The sequence below is a fragment of the Felis catus genome, chromosome C2 (genome assembly GCF_018350175.1).
Source record: "Felis catus isolate Fca126 chromosome C2, F.catus_Fca126_mat1.0, whole genome shotgun sequence".
NCBI classification, from domain to species: Eukaryota; Metazoa; Chordata; class Mammalia; order Carnivora; family Felidae; genus Felis; species Felis catus.
Genome location: NC_058376.1, coordinates 92,621,242 through 92,636,755, shown reverse-complemented (window position 1 = coordinate 92,636,755; position 15,514 = coordinate 92,621,242). Strand labels below are relative to the sequence as shown.

The window sequence follows — 15,514 nt, the reverse complement described above, 5'->3', positions numbered from 1 at the left end:
CCTGGACGTAATTACAATGGCTTTTCTACCATTAACTTGACTGACTGTTGTGTTTCATCTGTTGATACGGTGCTTTTTACCACCAAATGTGACTAGGAAAGACTCAGCCATGCTGTGGCTCACCACGATTCTGCACAAAAATAAACACTGTGTACTCTTAATAGAAATGGGTTCGTGTAGCTAAATCTTCAGTATGTGCTCGAGTTTTGAGACAGGAATGGGATGGGTCTAAGCCTGCCTTTTGTATGTTAATGAGCTTTCACAGCAAAGGTTTATGAATTAACACCGACAGAAGTACTCTTGAAGAAAGACATTTATCTCCTTATTGCCTTCTGTGATGGATTGTTCAGAGCTAAAGGAACACCAGGCCTGAACCAAATCTCCCACTGCCCTATATAGTTTGTACAATCTCCTTTTCGGTAACACAAAGTCAGGGCAGCCTCACTGCCAGACCAGCACTTCTTTGGGAATCTTCTCATAATATGACAGGATAGAACCATTTGTAATACAAATCAACACTATTATTTTCAAAGTAAGCACTTTAAAAGGTTGCTTGAACAAGAAAAGATGAATTTGCCGAGTTGTATGCTATCTTGCAGTTAAAGTAAGATTACGCTGTGAATTGCACTGCACTGAGTGTTACATTTTACCCTGATGTGTTTTAAGTTGAATTGGGTAAACAGTGTTAGATGTTCTGTTAGTGTTAATATGCAAGATGTGGTGATTAGGTATGATTGCTTCACAGAACTACTACGCTTTATTTTTTATTGTTCCTTTGATCTCTGATAGGTAGTGAAAACAAAACTTGTAACTTACAATACATTGACTTTGATGCAGAAATTAATTTTCACGTTGAGAATTTACTGATTTTTAAAATATTATAGCTAGATTGTAAAAAAAAACTAAAAACACTTTAGTCCTCAAAAAGATGCCAATTTCTGTTTCTTTTTCAAATTTGTCTGAAGCCATTTTATCTTTAAAATTTTTGAAACTTAATTTAAGGTGAGGGACCTATACCCAATGATTTGGTGCAAACTTTTGAGAAACATCAAGGAGGTTGATCTTATAAGGTAGTTGCACTTAAATGATCACAGTTGAACTAGTGTTAGTTTTCTTGCTCTAACATTTACTTTGTTTTTTCTATGTAGCATAATATTGGGGACCACCTTTTTGTTTGTTTGCTTTTAAATATATATAGTCACTCTTATAGTTTGTTTACATTCCACTAATTCCCTACCAATAATTTTCAAAAGGTTTTCTGCTATTTAATTCTAATTTTTAGTGTGTTTGCTGATTACTTCTGTAGTTCCTTGATGTGATTGAAGACCATCAATAAAGAGGAAATTTTACATATAGCCTTTAGTATTTTTTTAAAAAAAGTGTACTGTGAAATGCTCCTGAAATCGCATATTTTGAAAAGGCCCGCTTCCACTTAAATGTGTGTAAGTCAGCAGGCAAATTTTTCAAGAATCTAATAATCAGTTATTTCCCCTTTCACCTCACATCAAACCATAATTTTCCTATGGTAGTATTTAACTTAACTGACTCTAGCAGCTATTTATGTATTTCTGTAGCTTGTAAAACATCTAGTTATTGCTCTATTTCAGCTTGTTCATCCTAATGATTTATTTTCATTTTCTTTAGGATGCAGATCTGCTGCTAACTGGATTTGATTTGTAAGAGGGCAATCTACAGTCAATGGCCACTCTTGTCACATTGCTACTATGGAAAACAGAATGGCCAATAGGATATGGTCTGATAAATAGTGATGATTGAAGATGCTACTTCAATACATGTGAAATCAATGGGAGATACTGGATGCATAAAGAGCTTTCTGAGCTTTTCTTGACAAGCTTGCCTTGAAGAAGTTGGAGGTGTGTTCTACCATTATCCAGTCTTTCTAAAGCGGATACAAATACCTTTGCCTCACTGTAACCAGACAACTACACAACTAATGTGGGACCATGGCACTGCCCAGATGCATGTGGCCAAATTATGTGTGGAGAGCAGTAATGGCATGCTTGGTACACAGGGGATTGGGTGCCTCATTGACTCTCTGTGTGTTGGGATGTTTACTTCAGGCTGCCCATGTGCTTTCACAAAAATTGGATGATGCAGACCCACTGGTCACTACCAACTTCGGCAAGATAAGAGGGATGAAGAAAGAACTCAATAATGAAATTTTGGGGCCTGTTATTCAGTTTCTTGGGGTTCCATATGCAGCCCCACCAACAGGGGAACATCGTTTTCAGCCTCCAGAACCACCATCTCCCTGGTCAGATATCAGGAATGCAACTCAGTTTGCTCCTGTGTGTCCCCAGAATATCATTGATGGCAGATTGCCAGAAGTCATGCTTCCTGTGTGGTTTACTAATAACTTGGATGTGGTTTCGTCATATGTGCAAGACCAGAGTGAAGACTGCCTATATTTAAACATATACGTTCCGACTGAGGATGGTGAGTTTACTGCAGGAAAAACAGGGAGATAAATTTATATTTTCTTTTCTATTCTAAGTTCTAACAATATTGATTCATGTGTACTGGTAGCATGCATGGCTTTTCCTGTTGGCATGTAGACATATTTTACATGCTTGCATGCTGCTCTTTTGGTTTATGTGTGTTAATGTTTCTGTTCTTAGTTTTTCCTGTGCCTACTCATTTTCTTTCCTCCACAGCACGTATATTTAGGTAGAAATGGGTTCCTAATTTCCATTTCCTACCGAATGACTTCTGAGAAGATGCATCAACATTTCTCCATTGCATGTGCAGGCTCAACGAATTGGGGATCTTTCGCACTCAGTAAATGCAGGAGCGTATTAAGTTAGATAGTGGTGTTGCATGTTCCGGCGGTCTGTGATGGAGCGCCATGTTATTTTCTAGTCTTCTATTCATTTTTCAGTAAAAAGAATATCCAAGGAATGTGCCAGAAAACCCGGCAAGAAAATATGTAGAAAAGGAGGTATGTATAAAAGTGGAAATAAAAAAATGGGGGAAAAAGCTTACAGAGGAAGAAGATATTCTCCCTAAGGATGATTTGCTGAGCTGAGAAGTAAATGGTTAGGTGATATTTGGAATTTAATGAAGGCATGTCAAGGAATAGAAAGATGATTAAGGAGAGCTGTAGTTGAGTGGATAATATTGACAAAGCTCATTGGTGGTGCCTGATGTTTTGGTGCTGGTAGCATCAATAGGAGTTGAATCTCTGCTTTGAGTTTGTGTTCAGAGGACAAGATATGTTTAGGCTATGACATTGCCTGCAAGGAACACAAATGATGCTGCCTTACCAACTGGTCGACTTTATCTCTGAACCCTGTTCTACAGATACAGATTTCTGTTCCTCTTAACACTGGTGAGCTCTGTCACACACCTAGTTTTTTGTTTGTTTATTCTCAGCTACTTCTGAAAGCCCTGTGAACTTTCTCAGATAAGGGTAAATTTGCCGTAACTGTCTGGTAGTCACCATTATTCAGTCATGGTATTTTTTCCCAGATAGTCTATATTTTCAGTTACTCTTCCAGAAAAGAATGAGATTTTACAGATTTTTATACTAAATATTTACAGTCTTAAAATTACTTTAACATTTTTGTATTTATGTTAAACAATTTAACACATAGGGAAGAACATGATTCAGAAGCTACAATTAAATCAACCTTCAAATCATCCTCTAGCCAGATTGAGCACATGTACACACTGACAGCTGCAAGCTTGCATCTGAATGTAGCTTGTCCACACTCCATTTTTATATAACATCCAGTAAATCACTCATAGGAGAGTATGATTTTTTATGGCAGTAAATCATCTAAGTGTTATTTTGACCTTATTCATAACTTTGTAGACTTTCCAGTCTTCATACAGAAGTCATATTAACATTCCAGTGCTGTACATTCTGTCTCCCTATGCACTTCTAATCTGGCTGGACCAAGTCAGATTTCATTACAACATCCTGGTGGGGCAGGGAGTGTCTAAACTGTTCTGTTTTACTAGGATTGCATTGTATGGAAGAAGTTTCATATAACAAAATTCTCAACTGCTGACCAGAGTGTTCGCATTCAATTGAGTTTTGGTTTGGTTTTTATTTCTTTGGTCATACTAGTAGAATGGGATTTAACCTCTATTTTATTATTGATGCCATGATTTGGGTTAAAAGCACAGTATACTTGAGAAAAGCACAGATACAGACACAGCAAAGGTGTTCTAAATGACCAAAACAAAGTCTCTTGTTTTTCCCCAAATGAGAAAAACTGCAGTAATTTACATACCTTCAACTAATGTACAATACTGCAGTGGTTATTATTATGCAGCTTGTCAAGCACATGTAATTAACTAAGTGACTTTCACCTCCTATCACAAAGATGTTGATTCACAAAGTCATAAATAAAGATGCTATTAAAGAATGCATAAATAGGGCATAATACATGAAAATATGTACAATCAAGAAAATGATAAAATACCAAAAAGGTAAGCTAGTAAGTGAGAAAGTGACCTTTCCTCTCATATAACTTCAGGGGGGAATGAATTCATTAGAAAATTCTTCTTCATCATTCTTTAGATGGTCGGTTCCATCGGCTGTATGAGAGAGTTGGCAAAGAGGTGTGTAAGGCTGTGCTATTTACTTTGGCAACTTTGAACTCATTTATAATTAGCCTGAGGACAAAATCTGTAGATACCTACTTCAGTCTGTGTGGTTTAGAGTCCAAATCGTTCCAATTTTAGTATATGTGCTGCCGAAGCGAGCACTAGAGTCCAAATCTATTGTGCTTTTATGTTAAGCAGTTCAAACAATTATTTTGCTTTGGTATTTAATATATCTTATTATTAATACATAAATTTTGATCATTCATTGGCTGTTTGTATATTACTCCAAAGTCTAAATAACAAAGATTTTAAATGTAGCTTTCTATATAGATAGCTTTTCTTAAACTAAATAAAACTAAATTTTAGAGCTTGACTTTAAGCAGAGGAGTAGAATTCTTTTTTCCAAACTTTTAACTTTTTTCCTTCTCTATCATGGAAGGTCTCTTTTGGTCACTTCATGAAATCATAGTATTCTGGTTTAAGAAGATATTAGTCATTTATAATATCTATCTATCTATGCCAATATTTATCTCATATGGACTCTAAGTTCTTCAACAGAATTCTAGATGTTTATAAATGATGATTCAGGAAGTATAGGAATAGGTGTGCTGCATTTTATAGGTGATAAGATATTTTGGTTTGTTGTTATTTACCTTTTTAAAAAAATTGTGTGTAGTCATCTTCCAAGGCGGGTGAACCCCATCCCTGTGCCAAGTACATTATAATCTGTGCATACTGTATTCATCCAAAACTATTTCTTAATTGCTTAAATCATGCACTATGCAAAGGAGTCAGTAATGAATGAAACGAAGATCTTTCTTCTCATAGAACTTACTGTATTCAAGTAAATATACAAAGAACAAAGCATTTTCTCCACTTTAGTCTGCATAACAGGATCTTTTACTTTGTCTAAGAGATCCCTTGCTATAGTTTTTCAATAGAGCTTTTGTAATATTATCCTGTTCAGTTGAAGGGGGAAAAACATTTTACCAATAAGCTCCCACTCATTTAAAACAGGTCCTAGTTGCACTTTTCAATCTATCTTTTTATATTTCCCATGATAGTTTCAGCCATATTTTAATTACTCTCTAGATATTTCTTCAGGGTTTTATCCTTGCAAAGTGAAACATGGGGGCTTAAAATGGGATGGCTGTCAACACTTGGCCAAATGGGCAGATAACGTGTGACAGAAACTGGAATTTGGATGTAGAGGACAGATGTAATTTATCACCAACAAATTTATGAGAAAAGATACTGCTATCCTTATTATATAAATAAGAAAGTAGGTTCTGAGGTTAAGTGTTCTGACCCAATTTCTATTGCCAGTAAGTGATAGGTTTGTCTCTAGTTCTTGCTTCTATTAGATGCATTTCCATAGTGTTAAATTACCTCTTCTAGAGATTTCTTTTTTCAACATTTATTTATTTTGGGGACGGAGAGAGACAGAGCATGAACGGGGGAGGGGCAGAGAGAGAGGGAGACACAGAATCGGAAACAGGCTCCAGGCTCCGAGCCATCAGCCCAGAGCCTGACGCGGGGCTCGAACTCACGGACCGCGAGATCGTGACCTGGCTGAAGTCGGACGCTTAACCGACTGCGCCACCCAGGCGCCCCTAGAGATTTCTTTTTTGATTTTAAGTTTATTTATTTATTTTTAGAGAGAAAGAAAGAGAGCAAGCAGGGGAGGGTCAGAGAGAGAGAGAGAGAGAGAGAGAGAGAGAGAGAGAGAGAATCTCGAGCAGGTTCCATGTAGTCGCAGAGCCAGATGTGGGGCTCAATCTTACGGTTCTTGAGATCAAGACTGGAGCTGAAATCAAGAGTCGGATGCCTAACCTACTAAGTCACCTAGGCACCCCTCCTCTAGAGATTTCTATAGCTTTGGTAATATATCATATCTCTCTACCTTATTGATCTTCCTTTCCTTTTTTTCCTTTCAAAAATGTCATGAATTCTTTTTATTCTACCTGTTGACTCTATTTTAGGTAAATTTCATGCTCCCGTTAATTGAATTGGGTCAAGACAATGATAGCAACTGATTTCCAGAAAACATGCTAGTAACCATTGTAGTTACTCGGATCTTCAATGCTACACATAATTTTATTACTGTCTAGGCCAAAATCTCAGCATATTTCTCCTGGCTACTATCAGGAGTAGCTTTAATTTGCTTATGTTTCATTTTGTTTCTTTAGTTTGCTGTCTTGTGAGAGTTGCCAACAAACAGAAGAGTGGTCAAATATTAGGCAGTAAACATGAGAAGGAGGAACAAGGGACCCAGAGAATCCACAAACAAATTGATTGGCTCATGGATACCCTAGAGTTGTGTAGCTTTGCATTTCTCCAGCACTTTGACTGTTATTTGCATAGCTCTTCTGAGATGAATACAGAATTGATTTTCCTTTCTGCAGTGGTGAGAAATTGTTAACCTAATTTTCTCATTTACCTCAATTTTTAATGTACAGAAAATTAGAATCTTAATAGACAACTCTTGCATAATTGTTTACTCCTTGAGCATTTTATTCCTGATTTTCATAAGTATTTTGCTTGTGCATTCTCCGTTTAGTAGTCATTACCTGAGATAACATTGAATTCATTCAAGAGTCTTTTCCACACATTTAGGGTCTATCTGGTTCTTTGTTGTACATAGAGACCGATTTTTCCCTAATTAAATATGTATAACACTACTCCTTTCATTGTTAATGTGTTTAAAAGGAGATTATATTCCAGAATGCTCTCCTTCTTGCCTCATATATTTTTAACAAATTTATTCATCTAACAAATATTTATTGAGTCCTTACTCTGTGCCAATTAGAGTACTGTTCTAAGACCCAGAGATACATTACATCAGTGAAAAAATAAAAAAAATAAAAATAAAATAAAAAAATCCTTGACCTCCTGGAGCTTACATCTAGTGTGTGGAGACAAATTATAGACAATAAACACAATTAACAGTTAAAGTTAAAAGGTGTAAGAAGATGAGAAATCAACAGAATATGGAGGATCAGGAGTGCTGATGTGATGGATGAAGGTAATTTTAAATGAGATACTTAGCATAGCCCTCATTCCAGCAAAGACCTGAAGGAGATGAAGTGGTTATCTGGGGAGGTGAAGTGGATATTCGGAGAAAGAGGAGAGTAAAGAGCTAGTACAAAGGCATTAAGGTGACAGTTTGTGTTGTGTAGTTAAGGAACAATTATGACTATTGTATATATGAAAGGGGAGAGAGAGAGAGGCAATGAGATTCAGAATGATCCAACTTTTTATTAAAGAGGTAATGCCAGCACAGCAAATGAAACTATGAACAAAATTAAAAGGTAACTTACTGAGTGGGGAAAAATACTTGCAGATGATATATCTGATAAAGGGTTAATATTCAAAATATATAAAGAGCTTATGCAACTCAACACCAAAACAAAAGCCCCACAAATAATACAATTTAAAAGTGGCAAAGGACCTGAATAGACATTTTTCCAAAGAAGAGATACAGATGGCCAGCAGACATGTGAAAAAATGCTCAACATCACCAATCATCAGGGAAATGCAAATCAAAACCACAACAAGGTATGATCTTATACCTGTCAGAGTGGCTAATATCAAAAAGACAAGAAAAGACGAGTGTTGGCAAGAATGTAGAGAAAAAGGAACCCTTGTGCACTGTTGGTGGGGATGCAAATTGGCATAGCTATTGTGGAGAACAGTATGAAGTTTCCTCAAAAAATTTAAAAGAAAACTACCATACAATCCAGTAATTCCACTACTGGGTGTTTACCCAAAGGAAACAAAACCACTAATGCAAAAAGATACATAATGCCTATGTTTGTTTTAACATTATTTATAATAGCAACCTATTATGGATATGGAGATATGGAAGCAACCTAAATGCTCAACTATATGATATTATTTATGTGTGGAATCTGAACAATAAAGAAAAAACAAACAAATGAACAAAGCTAAAACAGACCCATAAATACAGAGGACAAACTGATGGTTTACCAGAAGGGAAAGGGGTAAGAGGATGGACAAAAATGGATGAAGGAGAGTGGGGAAGTACAGGATTCCAGTTATAGAATGAATAAGTCATTGGGATGAAAGATTCAGCAAAGGGGAAGAAAAAGTTATTATGGCTGATGAATTGAGAGTAGATTGTAGAAGAGTGTGGGGAAACCGGGACAGCAGATAAGAGGCTATTATAGTCCAGACAACATAGAAACCTGGTCCAGCCTCAGCCCAGGGAAATAACAATGGACGTGATAGTCTCGATGTATTTTGAAGGTCACATTCGCCCCCCCCCCCCATTAAATTGCTATGGGCTGTGAAAGATAATGAGTCAGAGAAGATTCCTAGATTTTTTGTCTAAGTCCTTACAATAATAAATAAACTTGCCATCAATTACTATGGAAAAAAAAGGAATGTAGAATGGTTTAGAGGACGTGTTAAATTTGAGATCATTTTTAGACATTCAAGTACAGACATCAAGGAACCAGTCTGAAGTTCAAGAGAGAGGTATAGGAGGAATACATTTAGGAATCATTGTGTATAGAAGGTAAATAATTAAAGTCATGAGGCTGAGTGAGAATGAAAGGAATTGAATGAAAATAGAGAAAAGAAAAAGACACCAAAGGCCAATCCATGAGACATTCCAACATTAAGAGGGCTGGAAGAAGAGAAAGAAAGCAATGGAGACTGAAAATGTGTTACATGTGAGATGGAAGGTAAGCCAAGATTTTGTTGTTGCTGTCCTAGAAGCTAAGTAAAGAAAACGCATCAGAGTAAACACAGTTATCAACTCTATCAAATGGACTTTTGTGGAGTCTGATGCACTGGAGTGGAGTCTAAGAAAAAAATGGGAGATTTGGAGTCTCTGAGCATAAATAACTATTTTAAGGAGTCTTGCTATAAAAAAAAGAAGAAAAAAATGGGAACAAAGGAAAATAGAGGTTGATTTTGTTGCCATATGTTAAGATGAAAGAAAGAAATATTTGTATAGTAGAAAGAGAACAATTTAAAATATAGAAGATGGTAGACTGCTAAAATAACATTCTTCTAGAAAGATGTGATCTAGTACACATTTGGAGGTTTTGTATTAAAAAGAGCATAGGCAGATAATTTAAATTAACATTAATAACTAAGAAGAGTTCATGAGTGGGATTCCATGGGTAGAAGTGGTAGTAGGATTCTATTTTCATCCGAGTATTTAAAAAAATTAATGTTTATTCATTATTGAGAGACAGAGAGAGACAGAGCATGAGCACGGGAGGGGTAGAAAGAGGGGGAGACACAGAATCTGAAGCAGGCTGCAGGCTCTGAGCTGTCAGCACAGAGCTGGACGCAGGGATCGAACTCACGACCTACAAGATCATGACCTGAGCCGAAGTCAGACGCTCAATTGACTGAGCCACCCAGGCGCCCCGTATCTGATTATTTTTATTTTGTTTGGTGTGTAATATTAAAGGGAATGGGAATAGAATTAACATTGGCAAGCTCTTACTTTGTTCTAGAATTTAGCCTCATTAATTTAATATCATAACAATCTTATGAGATTCTTATTACCATATTACAAATGCAGACATGGGGGACCAAAGAGATTAAACATCTTGTCCTAAAATATGTAATTTGTTGGTGATCAATTATATTTTCTTTGAGGAGACTATTTTTGAACAGAATAGAACAAAACAATGCAACAGCAACAACAGCAATCCTGTTTATGTGGGATCCCAGATCAAACAGAAAATGAAATTGGTGGCCAGTAGAAAAAAAAATCATTATATACTGGAATAATTACAACATCTGGTTCATTTGGGGGTTCAAAGATGAATGGGAAGCCAGATTGTACCAGAGATTTGGGATCACATTTGAATTAGTAGCCTTGGACAGATGTGGTTGTCTTCTAAAAGCTAAACAGTTTAAGTTGGAACTCTGAAATGAAGTAGATCTAAAGCATTGTAAAGTTTTAAAAGAGTAACATCAATTGTTCCATTGTTTACTGACAGGCAGAGAGAGTCTTCTGAAGCGGATGATTAAAAGACCATTATAGTTGTCCAACTCAATTTTTCCAGAGAATAAATACTTTTTTTTCTTATAGAAACTGGGGTTGAAGTTGAAAACATGTAAGACTTATGTTACCAGCAAAAAGAGTTATTCCGCAAAATAAATCCTTTGTAGAAACTGCTTTTCTTGGGGCGCCTGGGTGGCGCAGTGGGTTAAGCGTCCGACTTCAGCCAGGTCACGATCTAGCGGCCCGTGAGTTCGAGCCCCGCGTCGGGCTCTGGGCTGATGGCTCAGAGCCTGGAGCCTGTTTCCGATTCTGTGTCTCCCTCTCTCTCTGCCCCTCCCCCGTTCATGCTCTGTCTCTCTCTGTCCCAAAAATAAATAAACGTTGAAAAAAAAGTTAAAAAAAAAAAAAGAAACTGCTTTTCTTTCTCCTATCCAATGTATAATAAATAATATATTTTCTTTCATGTATTGTTTTCACATATGGGACATGCTACTAGCTTAACAATTATGATATAATTGTTGCTTTAATTCATTTCTACATTACTTAGCATTACAGATTTTGTTGATCATCTTTTGGTTCTTAATATTTCTCCTATGAATGCTCTTCTTTTTCCTCCCCATCATGGTGGTACATGCTAAAATAGGTTAGGAAATGACCAATTTTAAAAATCACACCAGTATATAAATTTGCTAGAAGCAATCATATGAACTCATTCTAGATTTGATCATCTTAAATTCTTGACTAGATGTGGAAACAATTTCTACTCATCAATCTTCTCATAGCCATTTCTAAGAGGACAGAGTACTTAATGTAACACTTCCTATATTAGTTTCCTGGGACTGCTGTAACAAATTGCACAAATTGTGGGGCTTAAAATAGCAGATATTTATTTTCTCACAGTTCTGGAGTTGAAAAGTCCAAAATCAAGGAGGTGACAGGGTTGATGATTTCTGGAGCTTCTGAAGAAGAATCTCCCTGCCTCTCTCTGAGCTTCTGGTGGTTGCCAAACCTCCCGGGCATTCCTTGGCTTGTAGATGCATCTCTCTGATTCTACCTCTGTTGTCACATGGCTTTCTTCCCTGGGTCTCCCTGTTGTCTGTGAGTCTTCACATGGCCTTCTCATAGGATGCCAATGACAGGATTTATGGCCCACCATAATCCAGTATGACCTTATCTTAATTACATTTTCAAAGCCTCTGTTTCCAAATAAGGTCATTGTCTTACTTTGCTAGGACTGCCATAACAAAGTATCACAAACCGTATGGTTTAAACAACAGGAAATTTTTGCCTCAAATTTCTGGAGGCTGGAAGTCTGAGATCAAGGGGTCGAGAGGGTTGATTCCTTCTGAGGGCTATGAAGAAGAATCTGGTTTAGGTCTCGCTCCTTGGGCTTACAGATGGCCGTCTTCTCTCTATGTCTCTGTGCATGGCATTATCCCTGTATGTATATCCGTGTTCAAATTACCCCCTTTTAAAATCTGTTTTTTTTAAATTGACATATAATTGACATATAACATATTAATTTCAAACGTACAACATAATATTTGATATTTGTATTTATTCTGAATTGATCACCACACCCAAGTCTAGTTAACGTCATCACCATACATAAGTACAAAAATTCTTTTTCTAGTGACAAGAACTTTTAATATTTACTCTTAACAACTTTCAAGGGTGAAGTACCATATTATTAACTATAGTCACCAGCTGTATATTACATGCCATGACTTACTTATTATATAACTAAAAGTTTGTACCTTTTGACCTTCTCCATCCATTCTTCCCACCCCTCACCCTCACCTCTGGCAACCACCAATCTGTTCTTTATATCTATAAGCTTGTTTTTTGTTGGTTTGTTTGTTTAATTCCATGTATAGATAAGATCATACAATATTTATCTTTCTCTGTCAGACTTATTTCACTTAGCATAATGCCCTTAGAATCCATTCATTTGTCACAAATGGCAAAACTTCATTCTTATTTATGGCTAAAGAGTATTCCTGTGTGTGCATGCGTGTGTGTGTGTGTGTGTGTGTGTGTGTGTGTGTGTGTGTGTGTCTGCGTGCATGTGGGTTATTACATCTTTTTTTTTTTTCCATTTATCCATCGATGGACACTTGGGCTGTTTCCATATCTTGCCTATTGTAAATACTACTGCGATGAACATAAGGGTGCATAAACCTTTTCCAATTAGTGTTTTAATTTGCTTCAGATAAATACTCAGAAGTAGGAGTTACTGGATTGTGTGGTAGTTCTATTTTTAATTTTTGAAGGAACCCTTTTGCTGCTTTCCATAGCAGCTGTGCCATTTACATTCCCACCAACAGTGCATGATGGTTCTCTTTTCTCTACATCCTCAACAATACTTGTTATTTCTTGTCTTTTTGATATAGCCATTCTGACAGGTGTGAGGCGATATCTCATTGTGGTTTTGATTAATATTTCCCTGATGATAGGTGATGTTGAACATCTTTCCTTGTGCTTGTTGGACATCTTGTATGTCTTCTTTGGAAAAATACCTATTCAGATACTCTGCCCATTTTTAAATAGGATTTTTTTTTGTTATTGAGTTGTCAAATTACTTTTTGTTTTATAAGGATACCAATCATATTGGATAGGGTCCACCCTAATGACCTCATCTTAACAAATTTTATATATATATATATATATATATATATATATATATAGAGAGAGAGAGAGAGAGAGAGAGAGAGAGAGAGAGAGACCTTCTTTTCAAATAAGGTCACCTTCTGAGGTACTCAGGGTTAGAACTTCAACATATTTGGGGGGGCACAATTTAACCTATAAAGTGAAATGCTGAGGTTCTAGTTAGACATGAATTCTTGAGGGACACTAAGCACTGAATCCCCCTAAACATTTCAAAATGGGTCATCATTATATCCATTTTATAGGTTTCTTGTTTAAGTTAAATAACTTACCCAAGGTCACATGCTGCTAGTTAGGAGCTGGGGCTTCTTTTCAAATCAGAACTCAAATGTAATATTCAGGCCCTCCAACACCTGTAGATTCTTTGTGCTCTCCTGAGAAGTTTCTTTAATTTGTATTTTCAGTATTTTTTTATCAAGAGAGGATGCTATGCAGTAGTTTAGATACTTTTAAATATGCAAGTGTTTGATCTGTGATAAAATGATTCTGATTTTTTTAAACTTTCCCTGAATTTTAAACATTTTATCCAGATGGTTACTTACATGCAAATATGGTTTCAGTTAAAATTAAGATCCTATAAATTTAACATTGTAGTAGCATTGATTTTCAATACTATCTCATTTGTCATATTTAGGCAGTTGAACAAAGTTCTTTTTAAAATGATTTTTAAATTTAAGAACTATTTCTTTGTTTGCTGTAATTGTGTTCATCTGGTATCTATGTAATGATGACATTAGAGCAATTTAATTACAGTCCTTAATTTTCATTAAAGCATGTAAAATGTGGCAAGAATCAGTTTTAAACACTTACGAAAAGAAATCTTAATGAAAGGAGTTGGGGTCATTGCAGCCGTAATTTGGAAAATTATAAAATCTGATTAATCAACAGTCCTAATTTTCTGCTTCTCTTTTGAAGACTGAAAAAAAAAAAAGTTCATCCTCCCTTTTATCTCTTTTCTTTGAGGCAAAGATTTTGGAACAGTTAGGCCAAAAAAGAAATTACATGTTGTCTGCTAGTCTTAGGAGGGTGATACAAAAGCACTTTCCCTCTCTTCTCTTTCTCTCACAAAAGAGTTCCTATTCTGTTTCCCCAAAAAACTTCTGGGTTCCTCTTCTAGAATCTTTCCAACTTCCTCAAAGTGGAAGTGGAAGGAGGAAGAGAGGGAATAGAGGGATAAATGAGTGCAGCACAGGTATGACATGAAGACAAATATAACCCTGAAAGGTAGATAAGAAGCATGAATATAAATTGTAAATATAGCTGTTCCCAGGAAAGGAGGAGGGAAGCCTAAGTAGAATTATTAAGAACACATATGCTCCTTCTGATTTGGATTCCTGGGCCTTTCTGGAATAGATATGTCCCTGTGAAGTGGATCTTTGGAGAGGAATGCCTATAGCTCGTGCTAAGTTTGCATTCCTGCGAAGTTCCTACTCACCGTTTTCCTCAGCTCATCATCTTTGCAGGCAGTGAGTTCAGGCCTCAGTTTGTAGCTCTAAGCTTTCATCACAAAGATTAATATTGTCCCTTTGGCACCATAATTTACAGGCCAGGCAGAGCCTGAGGTTTCTGACCTGCCTTTGAGCTAGGTAACCAAGGAGCCTGACAGTGCCTCTGTTGACCTACCCCCAAGTCCCCACCATCGCACATCCCTACACTCCCACACATCCCAACACCACCAGGACAGCTCGGCTTTCATTCCTTACACATGTAGGGAAAGTCCACCTATAGTGCCAAGATTTCTCTAAAAAAAGAAGAAAAAAAAGTGGGGGGAAGTGAGATTTTTTCTTTTGTTATTAAAAAAAAAAGTTTGGCATTTATTTAGGGAATTAACTTTGTTTCCATGGAAACTAAAATATCTATAAATTTGGATTTTGAAGAGAAAACAATTTTTCTATAATGACCATTTAAAATATTTTGTATTCCAATTCACTCTGAAAAGCTAGGGATGATATTTGGGCTTATTTCTGTTTCTATAGTGTGAAGGCCTTTGGCCACCTGTCCAGCTCAGCAAAGGCGTTTTGGGCAGGGGGGCGCAAACAAAACCTTGTAAAATGTTTACTGGGTCCTCAGATTGTCGTTAAGTAGAGTCTTTGACTATCAGAATGATGCTTCTCTCTCTTTCTCTCTTTCCTTCTTCCTTTCGTTGTCTCCCTCTCCCTCACCCTCTCCCTCTCTCCCTCCCTCTGTCTCTCTCTGTAGTATTGATGTTGCTTTGGCTTAGTTTGTGTTCTGTGTCCAGAAGGCACTGTCTTAAATTTCCTACATGGCCATTCTCTGTCT

At 36.6% G+C, this 15,514-nt stretch overlaps 1 protein-coding gene across 9 annotated transcripts in view; it reads left to right on the top strand.

Annotated features, from left to right (window-relative positions):
* Positions 1-15,514, top strand: part of NLGN1 (neuroligin 1) — an 838,543-nt gene that overhangs the window by 173,055 nt on the left and 649,974 nt on the right. For 5 of the 9 annotated variants that reach the window (XM_019840094.3, XM_019840092.3, XM_019840093.3 and 2 more), the window contains exons 2-3: positions 1,645-2,457; positions 2,900-2,959. In XM_019840094.3, the coding sequence (XP_019695653.1) occupies positions 1,965-2,457; positions 2,900-2,959 (553 nt within the window). In that variant the 5' untranslated portion in view covers positions 1,645-1,964. The remainder of the gene's footprint in view (positions 1-1,644; positions 2,458-2,899; positions 2,960-15,514) is intronic. The other 4 variants (XM_019840097.2, XM_011286111.3, XM_019840099.2 and 1 more) reach the window with 1 other exon arrangement.